The sequence below is a fragment of the Dendropsophus ebraccatus genome, chromosome 12 (genome assembly GCF_027789765.1).
Source record: "Dendropsophus ebraccatus isolate aDenEbr1 chromosome 12, aDenEbr1.pat, whole genome shotgun sequence".
In the NCBI taxonomy this organism is placed as follows: domain Eukaryota; kingdom Metazoa; phylum Chordata; class Amphibia; order Anura; family Hylidae; genus Dendropsophus; species Dendropsophus ebraccatus.
In genome coordinates, this window is record NC_091465.1 from 4881542 (window position 1) to 4898568 (window position 17027).

Genomic DNA, 17027 nt, shown 5'->3' on the forward strand with positions numbered 1-17027 from the left:
GGAGCGGTGCCAGGGCTGGAGCACTGGGACATGTAGTGCAGAATGCTATCCCAGGAGCGGTGCCAGGGCTGGAGCACTGGGACATGTAGTGCAGAATGCTATCCCACGAGCGGTGCCAGGGCTGGAGCACTGGTACATGTAGTGCAGAATGCTATCCCAGGAGCGGTGCCAGGGCTGGAGCACTGGTACATGTAGTGCAGAATGCTATCCCAGGAGCGGTGCCAGGGCTGGAGCACTGGTACATGTAGTGCAGAATGCTATCCCAGGAGCGGTGTCAGGGCCGGAGCACTGGTACATGTAGTGCAGAATGCTATCCCAGGAGCGGTGCCAGGGCTGGAGCACTGGTACATGTAGTGCAGAATGCTATCCCAGGAGCGGTGCCAGGGCTGGAGCACTGGTACATGTAGTGCAGAATGCTATCCCAGGAGCGGTGCCAGGGCCGGAGCACTGGGACATGTAGTGCAGAATGCTATCCCAGGAGCGGTGCCAGGGCTGGAGCACTGGTACATGTAGTGCAGAATGCTATCCCAGGAGCGGTGCCAGGGCTGGAGCACTGGGACATGTAGTGCAGAATGCTATCCCAGGAGCGGTGCCAGGGCCGGAGCACTGGGACATGTAGTGCAGAATGCTATCCCAGGAGCGGTGCCAGGGCTGGAGCACTGGTACATGTAGTGCAGAATGCCAGGAGCGGTGCGGCTCTCCCGCACGCTCCAGTTCATCCACCGTCTGCTGAGTTCAGTCTTTTTGCAATATTCATCCCATGTCCTGTCCCCACAGTAACTCTATCCTCCTGTCAGTGTCTAAGAAAACACCATCTGCCATTATGAGATTTTCTTTGTAATTTGAATTTAAAAAAAGAAAAAAAAATCAGACACAACATCTGTCATGGCCGTCCGCTCGCACGTGGGACTAATCAAACAATCCGTGAGCGCCAGGATAAAACTGAGCGTTTATTAAAGCAAACACTGCGCTGTTTGTCCTGTCTGTGACGCTGCGCGCTGCCCGGCACTATACAGCAGGTAACGGACCGCCACTAATCAGGGGAGCGGGGGCATCACACATCAGGTCTACAGGAAACATATGGTGCAGTCATTCTATATAGATATGACGGTATATAATATATGGCTGTATAGAGATATGGCGGTATATAATATATTGATATGGCTATACAGATATGGTGGTATAACGATGAGGCTGTATATGGATATGGCTGTATATGGATATGGCTGTATATGGATGAGGCTGTATATGGATATGGCTGTATATGGATATGGCTGTATATAGATATGGCTGTATATAGATATGGCTGTATATAGATATGGCTGTATATAGATATGGCTGTAAATGGATGAGGCTGTAAATGGATGAGGCTGTATATGGATATGGCTGTATATAGATATGGCTGTATATAGATATGGCTGTATATGGATATGGCTGTATAAAGACATGGCTGTATGTGGATGAGGCTGTATATGGATATAGCTGTAAATGGATGAGGCTGTATATGGATGAGACTGTATATGGATGAGACTGTATATGGATGAGGCTGTATATGGATGAGGCTGTATATGGATATGGCTGTATATGGATGAGGCTGTATATGGATATAGCTGTATATAGATATGGCTGTATATGGATGAGGCTGTATATGGATATGGCTGTATATAGATATGGCTGTATATGGATGAGGCTGTATATGGATATAGCTGTATATGGATATGGCTGTTTATGGATGAGGCTGTATATAGATATGGCTGTATATAGATATGGCTGTATATGGATGAGGCTGTATATGGATGAGGCTGTATGTGGATATGGCTGTGTATGGATGAGGCTGTATATAGATATGGCTGTATATAGATATGGCTGTATATAGATATGGCTGTATATGGATGAGGCTGTATATGGATATGGCTGTATATGGATGAGGCTGTATATGGATATGGCTGTATGTGGATGAGGCTGTATATAGATATGGCTGTATATGGATGAGGCTGTATATAGATATGGCTGTATATGGATGAGGCTGTATATAGATATGGCTGTATATAGATATGGCTGTATATAGATATGGCTGTATATGGATGAGGCTGTATATGGATATGGCTGTATATGGATGAGGCTGTATATGGATATGGCTGTGTATGGATGAGGCTGTATATGGATATAGCTGTATATGGATGAGGCTGTATATGGATATGGCTGTATATGGATGAGGCTGTATATGGATATGGCTGTATATGGATATGGCTGTATATGGATATGGCTGTATATAGATATGGCTGTATATGGATGAGGCTGTATATGGATATGGCTGTATATGGATATGGCTGTATATAGATATGGCTGTATATGGATGAGGCTGTATATAGATATGGCTGTATATGGATGAGGCTGTATATAGATATGGCTGTATATAGATATGGCTGTATATAGATATGGCTGTATATGGATGAGGCTGTATATGGATATGGCTGTATATGGATGAGGCTGTATATGGATATGGCTGTGTATGGATGAGGCTGTATATGGATATAGCTGTATATGGATGAGGCTGTATATGGATATGGCTGTATATGGATATGGCTGTATATGGATATGGCTGTATATGGATGAGGCTGTATAAGGATATAGCTGTATATGGATATGGCTGTATATGGATATGGCTGTATATGGATGAGGCTGTATATGGATATGGCTGTATATGGATATGGCTGTATATAGATATGGCTGTATATGGATGAGGCTGTATATGGATATGGCTGTATATGGATATGGCTGTATATAGATATGGCTGTATATGGATGAGGCTGTATATGGATATGGCTGTTTACCAATGAGGCTGTATATGGATATGGCTGTATATAGATACGGCTGTATATAGATACACCCCCCATGCTGTAGAAGCAGGAATACCTCTTTATACAAGGAGTAGAGGAACACAATGGTCTGGACGGTCTTCCCGAGTCCCATCTCGTCTGCCAGGATGGTGTCGGTGCCCTGTGCCCACGAGAACCTCAGCCAGTTCAGTCCCTCCAGCTGATAGGGGTGTAAGGTGCCGCCGGTGGAGTTGATGTACCATGGCTGCTTATCGAACTTAACCGTAGGCTACAAGAGAGGAAGAGAAGATCTGTGAGAGGAGGAGGAGGGCGAGCGAGCAGTGACCTTCAGAGAGTACTGGTCCTTACATTCACTATCAGGTGAGAGGAGGGCGAGCGAGCCAGTGACCTGCAGAAAGTCCCAGTCCTTACATCCAGTATCGGGGTGAGAGGAGGGCGAGCGAGCAGTGACCTGCAGAGAGTACTGGTCCTTACATCCACTATCGGGGTGAGAGGAGGGCGAGCGAGCAGTGACCTGCAGAGAGTACTGGTCCTTACATCCAGTATCGGGGTGAGAGGAGGGCGAGCGAGCCAGTGACCTGCAGAGAGTACTGGTCCTTACATTCACTATCAGGTGAGAGGAGGGCGAGCGAGCCAGTGACCTGCAGAGAGTACTGGTCCTTACATCCAGTATCGGGGTGAGAGGCCTGTGACCTGCATAGACTCTGGTATTTACATCCAGTATCGGGGTGTGAGAAGGGGGGGGGCGAGCCTGTGATCTGCAGAGACTCCTGGTCCTAACATCCAAAATCGGGGTGAGAGGAGGGAGGGAGAGCAGTGACCTGCAGAGAGTCCAGGTACTTACATCCACTATCGCGGTGAGAGGAGGCTTCTCCGACACGTCGTCCTTCGCTCTCTTCCTAAATCGACCCGGAACTCGGGAATCTTCTCCCAACATTAACTCTCTGAAACATCAGACGGCACAATGAATGGTGGATAAACTGAGAGGGTTATATACACCCCACAAGATGTCACCCCCCTCATACACTGCCTGGATATGGGGTCACCACTGAGGGGGTTATATACACCCCACAAGAAGTCCCCCCCCCCCCTCATACACGGCCTGGATACGGGGTCACCACTGAGAGGGTTATATACACCCCACAAGATGTCACCCCCTCATACACGGCCTGGATACGGGGTCACCACTGAGAGGGTTATATACACCCCACAAGATGTCACCCCCCTCATACACGGCCTGGATACGGGGTCATCACTGAGAGGGTTATATACACCCCACAAGATGTCACCCCCCTCATACACGGCCTGGATACGGGGTCATCACTGAGAGGGTTATATACACCCCACAAGATGTCACCCCCCTCATACACGGCCTGGATACGGGGTCATCACTGAGAGGGTTATATACACCCCACAAGATGTCACCCCCCCCCCTCATACACGGCCTGGATACGGGGTCACCACTGAGGGGGTTATATACACCCCACAAGAAGTCACCCCCCTCATACACGGCCTGGATATGGGGTCATCACTGAGAGGGTTATATACACCCCACAAAAAGTCCCCCCCCCCTCATACACAGCCTGGATACGGGGTCACCACTGAGGGGGTTATATACACCCCACAAGATGTCACCCCCCCTCATACACGGCCTAGATATGGGGTCATCACTGAGAGGGTTATATACACCCCACAAGATGTCACCCTCCTCATACACGGCCTGGATACGGGGTCACCACTGAGAGGGTTATATACACCCCACAAGATGTCACCCCCCTCATACACTGCCTGGATACGGGGTCACCACTGAGAGGGTTATATACACCCCACAAGATGTCACCCCCCTCATACACGGCCTGGATATGAGGTCATCACTGAGAGGGTTATATACACCCCACAAGATGTCACCCTTCTCATGCACAGCCTGGATATGAGGTCATCACTGAGGGGGTTTCAAAAAGTTATATAGATCTGTTATTTACGTCTATTACGTATATTCTCTCCAGTCTGACACAGTGCTCTCTGCTGCCACCTCTGTCCATGTCAGGAACTGTCCAGAGCAGCAGCAAATCCCCATAGAAACCCTCTCCTGCTCTGGACAGTTCCTGACATGGACAGAGGTGGCAGCAGAGAGCCCTGTGTCAGACTGGAGAGAATACACCACTTCCTGCAGGACATACAGTAGCTGATAAGTACTGGAAGACTGGAGGTGTTTAAATAGAAGTAATTCACAAATCTGTATAACTTTCTGACACCAGTTGATTTAAAAACATTTTTTTCCTTTGGAGGACCCCTTTAACCGCATTGTACCTGCAGATCCACAAGAAGCAAAGCCCAATCGGTGTCAGACATCCCCCAGTCTGATCCCAGTATACCTGTGGTCCCAGTAGGCTTGTTTCAGAGCCTCATACTCCGGGATGTCAATGTCGTCGATCTCCCAGGTGCACTGGTCGTAGGGCAGATCCTTCCACTTTATCAGATAATGGACGTCTCCCTTCTTGTCAAAGCTGCAAGAAAACAAAGAACTGAAGAGGTAAAAAACATAATAACCAACACACGCGGCCAAAAACTGAACAGATAAAAAACGTAATAACCAACACACGGCCAAAAACTGAACAGATAAAAAACGTAATAACCAACACACGGCCAAAAACTGAAGAAATAAAAAACGTAATAACCAACAAACGGCCAAAAACTGAAGATAAAAAACGTAATAACCAACACACGGCCAAAAACTGAACAGATAAAAAACGTAATAACCAACACACGGCCAAAAACTGAACAGATAAAAAACGTCATAACCAACACACGGCCAAAAACTGAACAGATAAAAAACGTCATAACCAACACACGGCCAAAAACTGAACAGATAAAAAACGTAATAACCAACACACGGCCAAAAACTGAACAGATAAAAAACGTAATAACCAACACACGGCCAAAAACTGAACAGATAAAAAACGTAATAACCAACACACGGCCAAAAACTGAACAGATAAAAAACGTAATAACCAACACACGGGCAAATACACTGCATAGAATACACAGCCTCTACCTACTACAGCGGCCATAGGACTATCTCCACTGGTTAATGATGTGGGGCCGCCCTCCAGCTGTGGCAAAACTACAATTCCCATCAATTGTGGACTGCCAAAGCTTTAAGCACGATGGGAATTGTAGTTGTGCAACAGCTGATATTAGAAAAACATGGCCGCTTCCTTCTAAAACCAGGACACCTGCCCATGAGTTGTTTAGGACACTGACGCTCATCTCCAATGAATGAGACAGACCTGCAATACCAGGCCCAACCTCAGAACAGGAGTGGCGCCACTTATGAAGATGACCTGGACAATCCCTTTTAGACTGGCTTGTATGGGATGAGCCCGCCTCTATTACAGCAGTGCCCCCCACTGATATAGGGGCGGTGGGCAGCGATCTATTAGTCCCTTTACCTAAACTGATTACAGCGGTCATAAGCGCCACGTTTATCTCCTATTACACTAATGGCCGCCGCCGCGTGTTGGCTGAGGTACAAGGTTTACGATAAGGGAAGATGACAGAACAGGGAAAGAGATCTGCAGAAATGAGTCAGGGGCCCCGGAGGGATCATCGCAACGTCCGAGGCAGCAAATCCGCTCAGGAACGTCTGACATCGCAGCGTATTACCCCTCCCTCTCTATTATATATACTCACAGCTACAGCCTGATACAGATCGTACATGGTAACCCTGTAAGGGGCTGTCCTGGAAACAACCACTGATCACCTACTGATAGCCTATACACAGACACTCCGCTGATCAACTACTGATAGCCTATACACAGACACTCCACTGATCACCTACTGATAGCCTATACACAGACACTCCGCTGATCAACTACTGATAGCCTATACACAGACACTCCACCGATCAACTACTGATAGCCTATACACAGACACTCCACTGATCAACTACTGATAGCCTATACACAGACACTCCACTGATCAACTACTGATAGCCTATACACAGACACTCCACTGATTATCTACTGATAGCCTATACACAGACACTCCACTGATCATCTACTGATAGCCTATACACAGACACTCCGCCGATCAACTACTGATAGCCTATACACAGACACTCCGCCGATCAACTACTGATAGCCTATACACAGACACTCCGCCGATCAACTACTGATAGCCTATACACAGACACTCCGCCGATCAACTACTGATAGCCTATACACAGACACTCCGCCGATCAACTACTGATAGCCTATACACAGACACTCCACTGATCAACTACTGATAGCCTAAACACAGACACTTCGCCGATCAACTACTGATAGCCTATACACAGACACTCCACAGATCAACTACTGATAGCCTATACACAGACACTCTGCTGATCAACTACTGATAGCCTATACACAGACACTCCACTGATCAACTACTGATAGCCTATACACAGACACCCCACCAATCACCTACTGATAGCCTATCCACAGACACCCCAGCGATCACCTACTGATAGCCTATCCACAGACACCCCAGCGATCACCTACTGATAGCCTATCCAGACACCCCACCGATCACCTACTGATAGCCTATCCACAGACACCCCACCGATCACCTACTGATAGCCTATCCACAGACACCCCAGCGATCACCTACTGATAGCCTATCCACAGACACCCCAGCGATCACCTACTGATAGCCTATCCACAGACACCCCACCGATCACCTACTGATAGCCTATCCACAGACACCCCACCGATCACCTACTGATAGCCTATCCACAGACACCCCACTAATCAACTATTGATGAAATGGGAAACCAAGCGGTTGTCAAGGCTCCACCCCTTATTACTCTTATTAGTGAGCAGGTAATGAACAGGTCACGTGACTGGAAACAGTTGCCTGGTTAGGCTGATGACAGGAGGAGCCCAAGCAATCTCCCTATAGCGCCATCTCAGGAGAGAAGAGGTATTACACGACTCCCACTCTTCTATGTATAAAGATGTCGGGTCCTCCAGAGAGGAGGACTACTTTCTCATACTCTGTGGCAGGGAAATCTACAGCATGATATGGCCGCATGTAGCTGTACTGGACGGCGCTGTCATCTATACCACAATGTAACCAGATGAAGTATATACAAGCCGCCATCCATCACTCCGCCAGCCACAATCACCGCTATATGGCCGGCCTCAGCTGATTTGTAGCCGGTAGCTCAGGACAGATAGATCTCCGGGACGCGGTTGTACATCTTCTATAACAGGGGGCACATATATTGTGAGATACACGTTTATGTATCATCTCCCAGGGCCGACGCTGGATTCACACCCAGAGCCACCGCACAGTAATATCATTGAGTATAATAAAGACAGACTATGGCGGCACACGTCCCCGCAGGGCACATACACTAAGTGTCGCCTTCACTCCGGGTTCAGGAGAACGAGTGCAAACTGCTTCACATAGAAGTGCAACCTAATCCGGGGGAAGCTGGACGTTACAGTGCGAGGATATATATATACTGTATATATACATCACTAATCGGGAGAGTAATATGTGTCTGCTGACAGGATCTAGATCAGGGGGGTCAAACTCAAATACACAGGGGGCTAAAATTAAAAAATTGGACAAAGTCGCGGGCCAACCATGATAATTATTGAAGCGCGAATGCGGCGGTGCTGGCACTGTCAGAGCAGTGTGCATTGTTCCTGGCACTGTCAGTGATGTGAGTCTCCCAGCCCCAGACACTATGATAAATGACATAATAAATTGCTATGACATGATTATACCCCAACTCATATAATAGCCAATTCCAAAAAAATTGCCCCACATATTAGCCAGCCCTTCTAATAATTCCCAAAAAGTAGGCAACTCCCCAAGTGTCCCATATAGTAGCCAGCCCTCCCCATAGTCTCTTATATAGTAGCCAGCCCTCCCCATAGTCTCTTTTATAGTAGCCAGCCCTCCCCATAGTCTCTTATAGTAGCCAGTCCTCCCCATAGTCTCTTATATAGTAGCCAGTCCTCCCCATAGTCTCTTATATAGTAGCCAGCCCTCCCCCATAGTCTCATATAGTAGCCAGCCCTCCCCCATAGTCTCATATAGTAGCCAGCCCTCCCCATAGTCTCTTATATAGTAGTCAGCCCTCCCCATAGTATCTTTTATAGTAGCCAGCCCTCCCCCATAGTCTCATATAGTAGCCAGCCCTCCCCCATAGTCTCATATAGTAGCCAGCCCTCCCCCATAGTCTCTTATATAGTAGTCAGCCCTCCCCATAGTCTCTTTTATAGTAGCCAGCCCTCCCCATAGTCTCATATAGTAGCCAGCCCTCCCCATAGTCTCATATAGTAGCCAGCCCTCCCCATAGTCTCTTATATAGTAGCCAGCCCTCCCTCATAGTCTCATATAGTAGTCAGCCCTCCCCATAGTCTCATATAGTAGTCAGCCCTCCCCCATAGTGTCTTATATAGTAGTCAGCCCTCCCCCATAGTGTCTTATATAGTAGCCAGCCCTCCCCCATAGTCTCTTATATAGTAGCCAGCCCTCCCCCATAGTCTTTTATATAGTAGTCAGCCCTCCCCATAGTCTCATATAGTAGCCAGCCCTCCCCATAGTCTCATATAGTAGCCAGCCCTCCCCATAGTCTCATATAGTAGCCAGCCCTCCCCCATAGTCTCTTATATAGTAGCTAGCCCTCCCCCATAGTCTCATATAGTAGCCAGCCCTCCCCATAGTCTCTTATATAGTAGCCAGCCCTCCCCCATAGTGTCTTATATAGTAGCCAGCCCTCCCCCATAGTGTCTTATATAGTAGCCAGCCCTCCCCCATAGTGTCTTATATAGTAGTCAGCCCTCCCCCATAGTGTCTTATATAGTAGTCAGCCCTCCCCCATAGTCTTTTATATAGTAGTCAGCCCTCCCCCATAGTCTCATATAGTAGCCAGCCCTCCCCCATAGTCTTTTATATAGTAGCCAGCCCTCCCACATAGTCCCTTATATAGTAGCCAGCCCTCCCCATAGTCTCTTATATAGTAGCCAGCCCTCCCCATAGTCTCTCATATAGTAGTCAGCCCTCCCCCATAGTGTCTTATATAGTAGCCAGCCCTCCCCATAGTCTCATATAGTAGCCACCCCTCCCCCATAGTAGCCATCCCTCCCCCATAGTCTTTTATATAGTAGCCAGTCCTCCCCCATATTCTCTTATGTAGTAGCCATCCCTCCCCCATAGTCTCATATAGTAGCCAGCCCTCCCACATAGTCCCTTATATAGTAGCCAGCCCTCCCCATAGTCTCTTATATAGTAGCCAGCCCTCCCCAGTCTCTTTTATAGTAGTCAGCCCTCCCCATAGTCTCTTTTATAGTAGTCAGCCCTCCCCATAGTCTCATATAGTAGCCATCCCTCCCCCATAGTCTCTTATATAGAAGCCAGCCCTCCCCCATAGTCTCTTATATAGTAGCCAGCCCTCCCCCAGTCTTTTATATAGTAGCCAGTCCTCCCCCATATTCTCTTATGTAGTAGTCATCCCTCCCCCATAGTCTCATATAGTAGTCAGCCCTCCCCATAGTGTCTTATATAGTAGCCAGCCCTCCCCATAGTCTCATATAGTAGCCAGCCCTCCCCCATAGTCTCTTATATAGTAGCCAGCCCTCCCCCATAGTCTTTTATATAGTAGTCAGCCCTCCCCCATAGTCTCATATAGTAGCCAGCCCTCCCCAGTCTTTTATATAGTAGCAAGTCCTCCCCCATAGTCTCTTATATAGTAGCCAGCCCTCCCTCATAGTCTCTTATGTAGTAGCCAGCCCTCCCCATAGTCTCTTATATAGTAGCCAGCCCTCCCCATAGTCTCATATAGTAGCCAGCCCTCCCCCATAGTCTCTTATATAGTAGCCAGCCCTCCCCCATAGTCTCTTATATAGTAGCCATCTCTCCCCATAGTCTCTTATATAGTAGCCAGCCCTCCCCATAGTCTCTTATATAGTAGCCATCTCTCCCCATAGCCTCTTATATAGTAGCCAGCCCTCCCCATAATCTCTTATATAGTAGCCAGCCCTCCCCCATAGTCTCTTATATAGTAGCCAGCCCTCCCCTGTAGTCTCATATAGTAGCCAGCCCTCCCCTGTAGTCTCATATAGTAGCCAGCCCTCCCCCATAGTCTTATATAGTAGCCAGCCCTCCCCCATAGTCTCTTATATAGTAGCCAGCCCTCCCCCATAATCTCTTATATAGTAGCCAGCCCTCCCCCATAGTCTCTTATATAGTAGCCAGCCCTCCCCTGTAGTCTTATATAGTAGCCAGCCCTCCCTAATAGTATAATATAGTAGCCAGCCCTCCCCTGTAGTCTCATATAGTAGCCAGCCCTCCCCCATAGTCTCATATAGTAGTCAGCCCTCCCCATAGTCTCTTATATAGTAGCCAGCCCTCCCTAATAGTATCATATAGTAGCCAGCCCTCCCCTGTAGTCTCATATAGTAGTCAGCCCTCCCCATAGTCTCTTATATAGTAGCCAGCCCTCCCCCATAGTCTCATATAGTAGTCAGCCCTCCCCCATAGTGTCTCATATAGTAGCCAGCCCTCCTCCATAGTCTCTTATATAATAGCCAGCCCTCCCCATAGTCTCATATAGTAGCCAGCCCTCCCCAATAGTCTCTTATATAATAGCCAGCCCTCCCCAATAGTCTCTTATATAATAGCCATGGCGGGACAGATGTAATAAAAACTCTGAATTGCCTGGCGGGCCAAAAATAATAATACTACTGATTACCATTACTGAGCCTGTATACTGCCAAGAAACAAACCATCTCCCTCTCTAAGGGATACAGGCACAGATAGTGCTGCCTCCCTGTGATTAATATAAACACAGACAGTACTGCCTCCTTACCTCTCCCTGTAAATGATGTAGGTACAGATAGTGCTGCCTCCTTACCTCTCCCTGTAAATTATGTAGGTACAGATAGTGCTGCCTCCTTACCTCTCCCTGTAAAAGATGTAGGTACAGATGGTGCTGCCTCCTTACCTCTCGCTGTAAATGATGTAGGTACAGATAGTGCTGCCTCCTTACCTCTCCCTGTAAAAGATGTAGGTACAGATGGTGCTGCCTCCTTACCTCTCCCTGTAATTGATGTAGGTACAGATAGTGCTGCCTCCTTACCTCTCCCTGTAAATGGTGTAGGTACAGATAGTACTGCCTCCTTACCTCTCCCTGTAAAGATGTAGGTACAGATAGTGCTGCCTCCTTACCTCTCCCTGTAAATGATGTAGGTACAGATAGTGCTGCCTCCTTACCTCTCCCTGTAAAGATGTAGGTACAGATAGTGCTGCCTCCTTACCTCTCCCTGTAAATGATGTAGGTACAGATAGTGCTGCCTCCTTACCTCTCCCTGTAAAGATGTAGGTACAGATAGTGCTGCCTCCTTACCTCTCCCTGTAATTGATGTAGGTACAGATAGTGCTGCCTCCTTACCTCTCCCTGTAAATGATGTAGGTACAGATAGTGCTGCCTCCTTACCTCTTCCTGTAAATGATGTAGGTACAGATAGTGCTGCCTCCTTACCTCTCCCTGTAAATGATGTAGGTACAGATAGTGCTGCCTCCTTACCTCTCCCTGTAAAGATGTAGGTACAGATAGTGCTGCCTCCTTACCTCTCCCTGTAATTGATGTAAGTACAGATAGTGCTGCCTCCTTACCTCTCCCTGTAAATGATGTAGGTACAGATAGTGCTGCCTCCTTACCTCTCCCTGTAAATGATGTAGGTACAAATAGTGCTGCCTCCTTACCTCTCCCTGTAAATGATGTAGGTACAGATAGTGCTGCCTCCTTACCTCTCCCTGTAAATGATGTAGGTACAGATAGTGCTGCCTCCTTACCTCTCCCTGTAAATGATGTAGGTACAGATAGTGCTGCCTCCTTACCTCTCCCTGTAAATGATGTAGGTACAGATAGTGCTGCCTCCTTACCTCTCCCTGTAATTGATGTAGGTACAGATAGTGCTGTCTCCTTACCTCTGACTGCAAATAATATAGGTTCTCTCTTTTCATCCATGTAAATACCATACATATAGACACTGCTGTCTGTATATCAGCACAGATAGTACTGGATCCCCATCTCTCCATCTAAATTATATAAGTAGAGACAGTCGGAATCACACTCTGGGGAAATCACTGTAACTTATTTAAAAGCGACAATAGGGAAGCCAAAACATGGCCGCCCAGCACAGAGAGGACTTTGTGTCTTTGAGAGATAAGAACAGAGGTTTTCCTATTTTTATTTATAGAACAACGTATCTGCACTATGGGGGGGGGGGTCTGTAGTTTTCCATGAACGATCCCGATTCAGGTTTGGCGCCTACGCTCGGATTAATACTAATAGTGGCGCTGTGACTGAAGCTGGTGGCGGTGGCGGTACTATTTTTAATGACGGCTGCTAGAAGGCCTCACGCGGGCAGGATTGATGTATCACGCGCTCCTAATTGCAGTCTCATTTCTCGGATTTTAATCATATGTTTAATATCATTACAATTACAGTGTTTAAAGGAAAAAAAAGATATTTTTCTTCTGTCACTCCGGCTCCACGTAGTCACAACATCAATTTGCTTGAAATGTGCGTTGCCATGGTGACGGTCTCAGATGTGAAGTCCCGAGGCAGGTTCTTCACTCACGACACCACCACAGGAACCCACAAACAGGAGCTTTACTGGGGTCTTTTACTTTTCCATCCTGTAATGTTCTCGGATGTGAATTATACGATTATTTGGCCGTTAATCAGACGGTGAGATAACCGCAGCAGCCAGGAAAGCCAATGGGATGGGATTACACGGACGACATAAATATGTAACATGAAGAATGAGAACACAGCGTATCGTATGGAAATAGGAAAACTCATTACAGTAAGTGCAGAAAAAGACCAGACAAGAAACATGCACGGCAGGCGGGAGGGCGAGGGCGGGGTGTGGGCGCGAGGTCATCAGGAGAAAGACCGATAATACAGAACACAGGCCTCTAACTACAACTCCCAGCAGGGCTGGACAGCCACAAGGATAGAGGCAGGCTCAATAGGGGCAAGAGACAGCTCCTCATGGGCGGTTCTTATCTGCACAAAGCTCCTCCTCCGCACAGCAACAACAACCTTACAAAAGGTTCAGGCATTGGCTGATCACCAGAATATGAGTCTTTCAATAGGTTAATATCAGATTATGGCCTGAACTACATAATGCTGATCACATGATGAAGCCTGGTAATGCTGATCACATGATGAAGCCTGGTAATACTGATCACATGATGAAGCCTGGTAATGCTGATCACATGATGAAGCCCGGTAATGCTGATCACATGATGAAGCCTGGTAATGCTGATCACATGATGAAGCCTGGAAATACTGATCACATGATGAAGCCTGGTAATGCTGATCACATGATGAAGCCTGGTAATGCTGATCACATGATGAAGCCCGGTAATGCTGATCACATGATGAAGCCTGGTAATGCTGATCACATGATGAAGCCTGGAAATACTGATCACATGATGAAGCCTTGTAATGCTGATCACATGATGAAGCCTGGAAATACTGATCATATGATGAAGCCTGGTAATGCTGATCACATGATGAAGCCTGGTAATGCTGATCACATGATAAAGCCTGGTAATGCTGATCACATGATGAAGATATGCAAACGCAGCCTCAACCTGTGCACTATGTATCTCATCTGTGGTACGCACAACATAACACAGAGAGCGGATAAGACGGACCTGGACACCATTGTGAACTGATCTTACAAGGTTCCACACAATTACCATTCTCCTTGTACCCTCAGGATGACCGAGGACAGCCGGCACTTACCACACCCATAATGTGGAGAACCTACCTCGACCATAATGCGGAGAGGACAGGCGGCACTTACTGCACCCATAATGCGGAGAGGACAAGGAAATTAATCTGACATTTTAAGGATAAATACTTTCTACTTTCGGATTCAGTCGGCATCGCTTCTCGACGAACGCCAAGTAATTTACGGTGTTTTCTGCTGTCACATCTCTAAGTGATGTCTTTATGGAGTCTGCTCCAAACCGTGAAGCCTCCGACCATAAAGATCTTTTATGGGCAGCATTTTCCCATCAAGGTCAAATTCCGCTTTGCGGCTGTTAATAATGTATAAGAGAAATAGTTTTTATTATTAAGTTACTAGACTCCATCCACATGTGCGTTAAGAGTCATTCCAAGCAGCGGCCTTAAAGGGATCCTACACAAACTACCCAAAAGTCATCGACTTACACAATCATAGGCTATGTTCACACAGCGTAAGAGACCGGCCGTTCCGTGACCCAGCCGGGTCACAGAACAGCCGGTCTCTGAAAGGATAATCCCGGCTGGTACTGCAGTACCGGCCGGATGATCTTTCCAGCCGCAGGGTTCTGATGCGGGCGCATCTGTGCACGCCCGCATCAGAAGACTCCACTGCACACTATTCAGCGCGCGACCGTATCCGCTCGCTCCATAGTGGGCACTGACATGGTTTTCTGTGGACGCTATTCACTGAATAGCGAACACAGAAAACTGACATGTCAGTTGTTTGCGGCACCACAAGAGATCCTGGCCGGAGCGTATACTATGTGTATACGCTCCTGCCAGGTTCCCATAGAGGAATAGGCAACGTATCTTTTACGAAAAGATATGTTGTGTGAAAATAGCCATACAGTGTATGTAAATGTTGAGTGAATTCTTACAGTCCAGATCTTTACTATGCTGTATGGACTTACTATTTACCCCTTCAAAGGGACAGTGTCATCAGACAATGACTTTTATGTTAACCAGATTTTTAAAGACATTTTCGTGACATTTTTCCTAATTTTCCATTTTTCTCTCTATATTATAAAATAATCCTGATATCTTGCAGTTCTCATTCTCACCACTGGGGCTAAAACTAAGCGGAGACTTCCTGTTGTGTCTTTGGTGATAAGAGGAGGCTGCAGTAAAGTGATCTGTACAGCATTGCAGCGTCATGTGACACCAGTAGATAGAGGAGACAATGGCAGCTCCCTGTGGAATGACCTATTCAAAGGTCACAGAGCGCGCTCAGTAATGTCTCACATTCATCTCAGGGGATAGAGTCTGTCTATTGACGTCTTTGTCCATGAGTCTTGCTGTAAAGCATGTCACTAAATGCTGCTAAGAACAGCTTGGGCAATATGGCCGCCATTCTTAACAATGTACAAAAAGGGAAAATCCCTTTAAATACTGCTTGACACCTCTGACAACTGTACATCAAATGCAATGCCAATGGTGTGGGCACGGGATGATGAGACGGACTCATGTCTCCTACCTGTGGTTCATTATCCGGTGGATCATCATCCACTCCGGCTTTATGCCATAGCGATAATACTTCTCCTCCATTTTTGCATATTCTGGGTCTTTCGTTTTCCGTTTCTCGCTCTTTCCGTCCTCATCCCCTGAACCATAATCAAATGGCGGAGGGTCATCCATGTCGTTCTTTCTTTGGTAATTCCGGAACATCACCGTGTGGTAAAGCTCAAGCTATCGGACACATAAGGACATTAGCACGGCCATATTTTCTTACTTCTTATACACTTAGAGGCTATCCACATGGCAGATACCCGTCCAGACTTGGCAGACTTGGCAGATTACAGGAAGGTATCAGTATTATTTCACACCCTCTCACCTGTAACTCCTTCACCCAGGAGCAGTGCCAATAGGAGAGTCCGGCCCACTTGACAAAAAATTCCCGTTCTGGGATTCCCTCTACGGGCTTTGGGGGTGGCATAAGGGGGTCGATGTCTCCCGGGGGTCCGGACACATGTGGGGGGGGTTCTCTCCAGACCCAGTGAAGAATCCTTTGAACTTTGCCTTTTAAAGGCGGACACTGCGAATAAGGAAAAAGAGAAGTGTATTAGAGGGGAAACAGCAAAGAGGGGTCCCAGGGGGGGAGACAAGGGTCCGGGCCTCATAATACAGGCTGTGTGAGCATTATACAGAGGGGTGTATTAGGGGGCAACAGCAAAGAGGGGTCCCAGGGGGGGAGACAAGGGCCGAAGCCTCATAATACAGGCTGTGTGAGCATTATACAGAGGGGTGTATTAGGGGGCAACAGCAAAGAGGGGTCCCAGGAGGTGCGACAAGGGTCCGGGCCTCATGTACAGGCTGTGTGCACATTATACAGAGGGGTGTATTAGGGGGCAACAGCAAAG

At 47.4% G+C, this 17027-nt stretch overlaps 1 protein-coding gene across 8 annotated transcripts in view; it reads right to left on the minus strand.

Annotated features, from left to right (window-relative positions):
• The window catches only part of CHD5 (chromodomain helicase DNA binding protein 5), a 161500-nt gene that overhangs the window by 71738 nt on the left and 72735 nt on the right, over positions 1 to 17027 (minus strand). For all 8 annotated transcript variants that reach the window (XR_011359376.1, XM_069948884.1, XM_069948883.1 and 5 more), the window contains exons 10-14: positions 16502 to 16702; positions 16145 to 16356; positions 5216 to 5347; positions 3685 to 3784; positions 2917 to 3108 (exon numbers count right to left, since the gene is read on the minus strand). Coding sequence is in view for 7 of the 8 variants with exons in the window: in XM_069948884.1 (XP_069804985.1) it covers positions 2917 to 3108; positions 3685 to 3784; positions 5216 to 5347; positions 16145 to 16356; positions 16502 to 16702 (837 nt within the window). In the remaining variant the exon portion in view is untranslated. The remainder of the gene's footprint in view (positions 1 to 2916; positions 3109 to 3684; positions 3785 to 5215; positions 5348 to 16144; positions 16357 to 16501; positions 16703 to 17027) is intronic.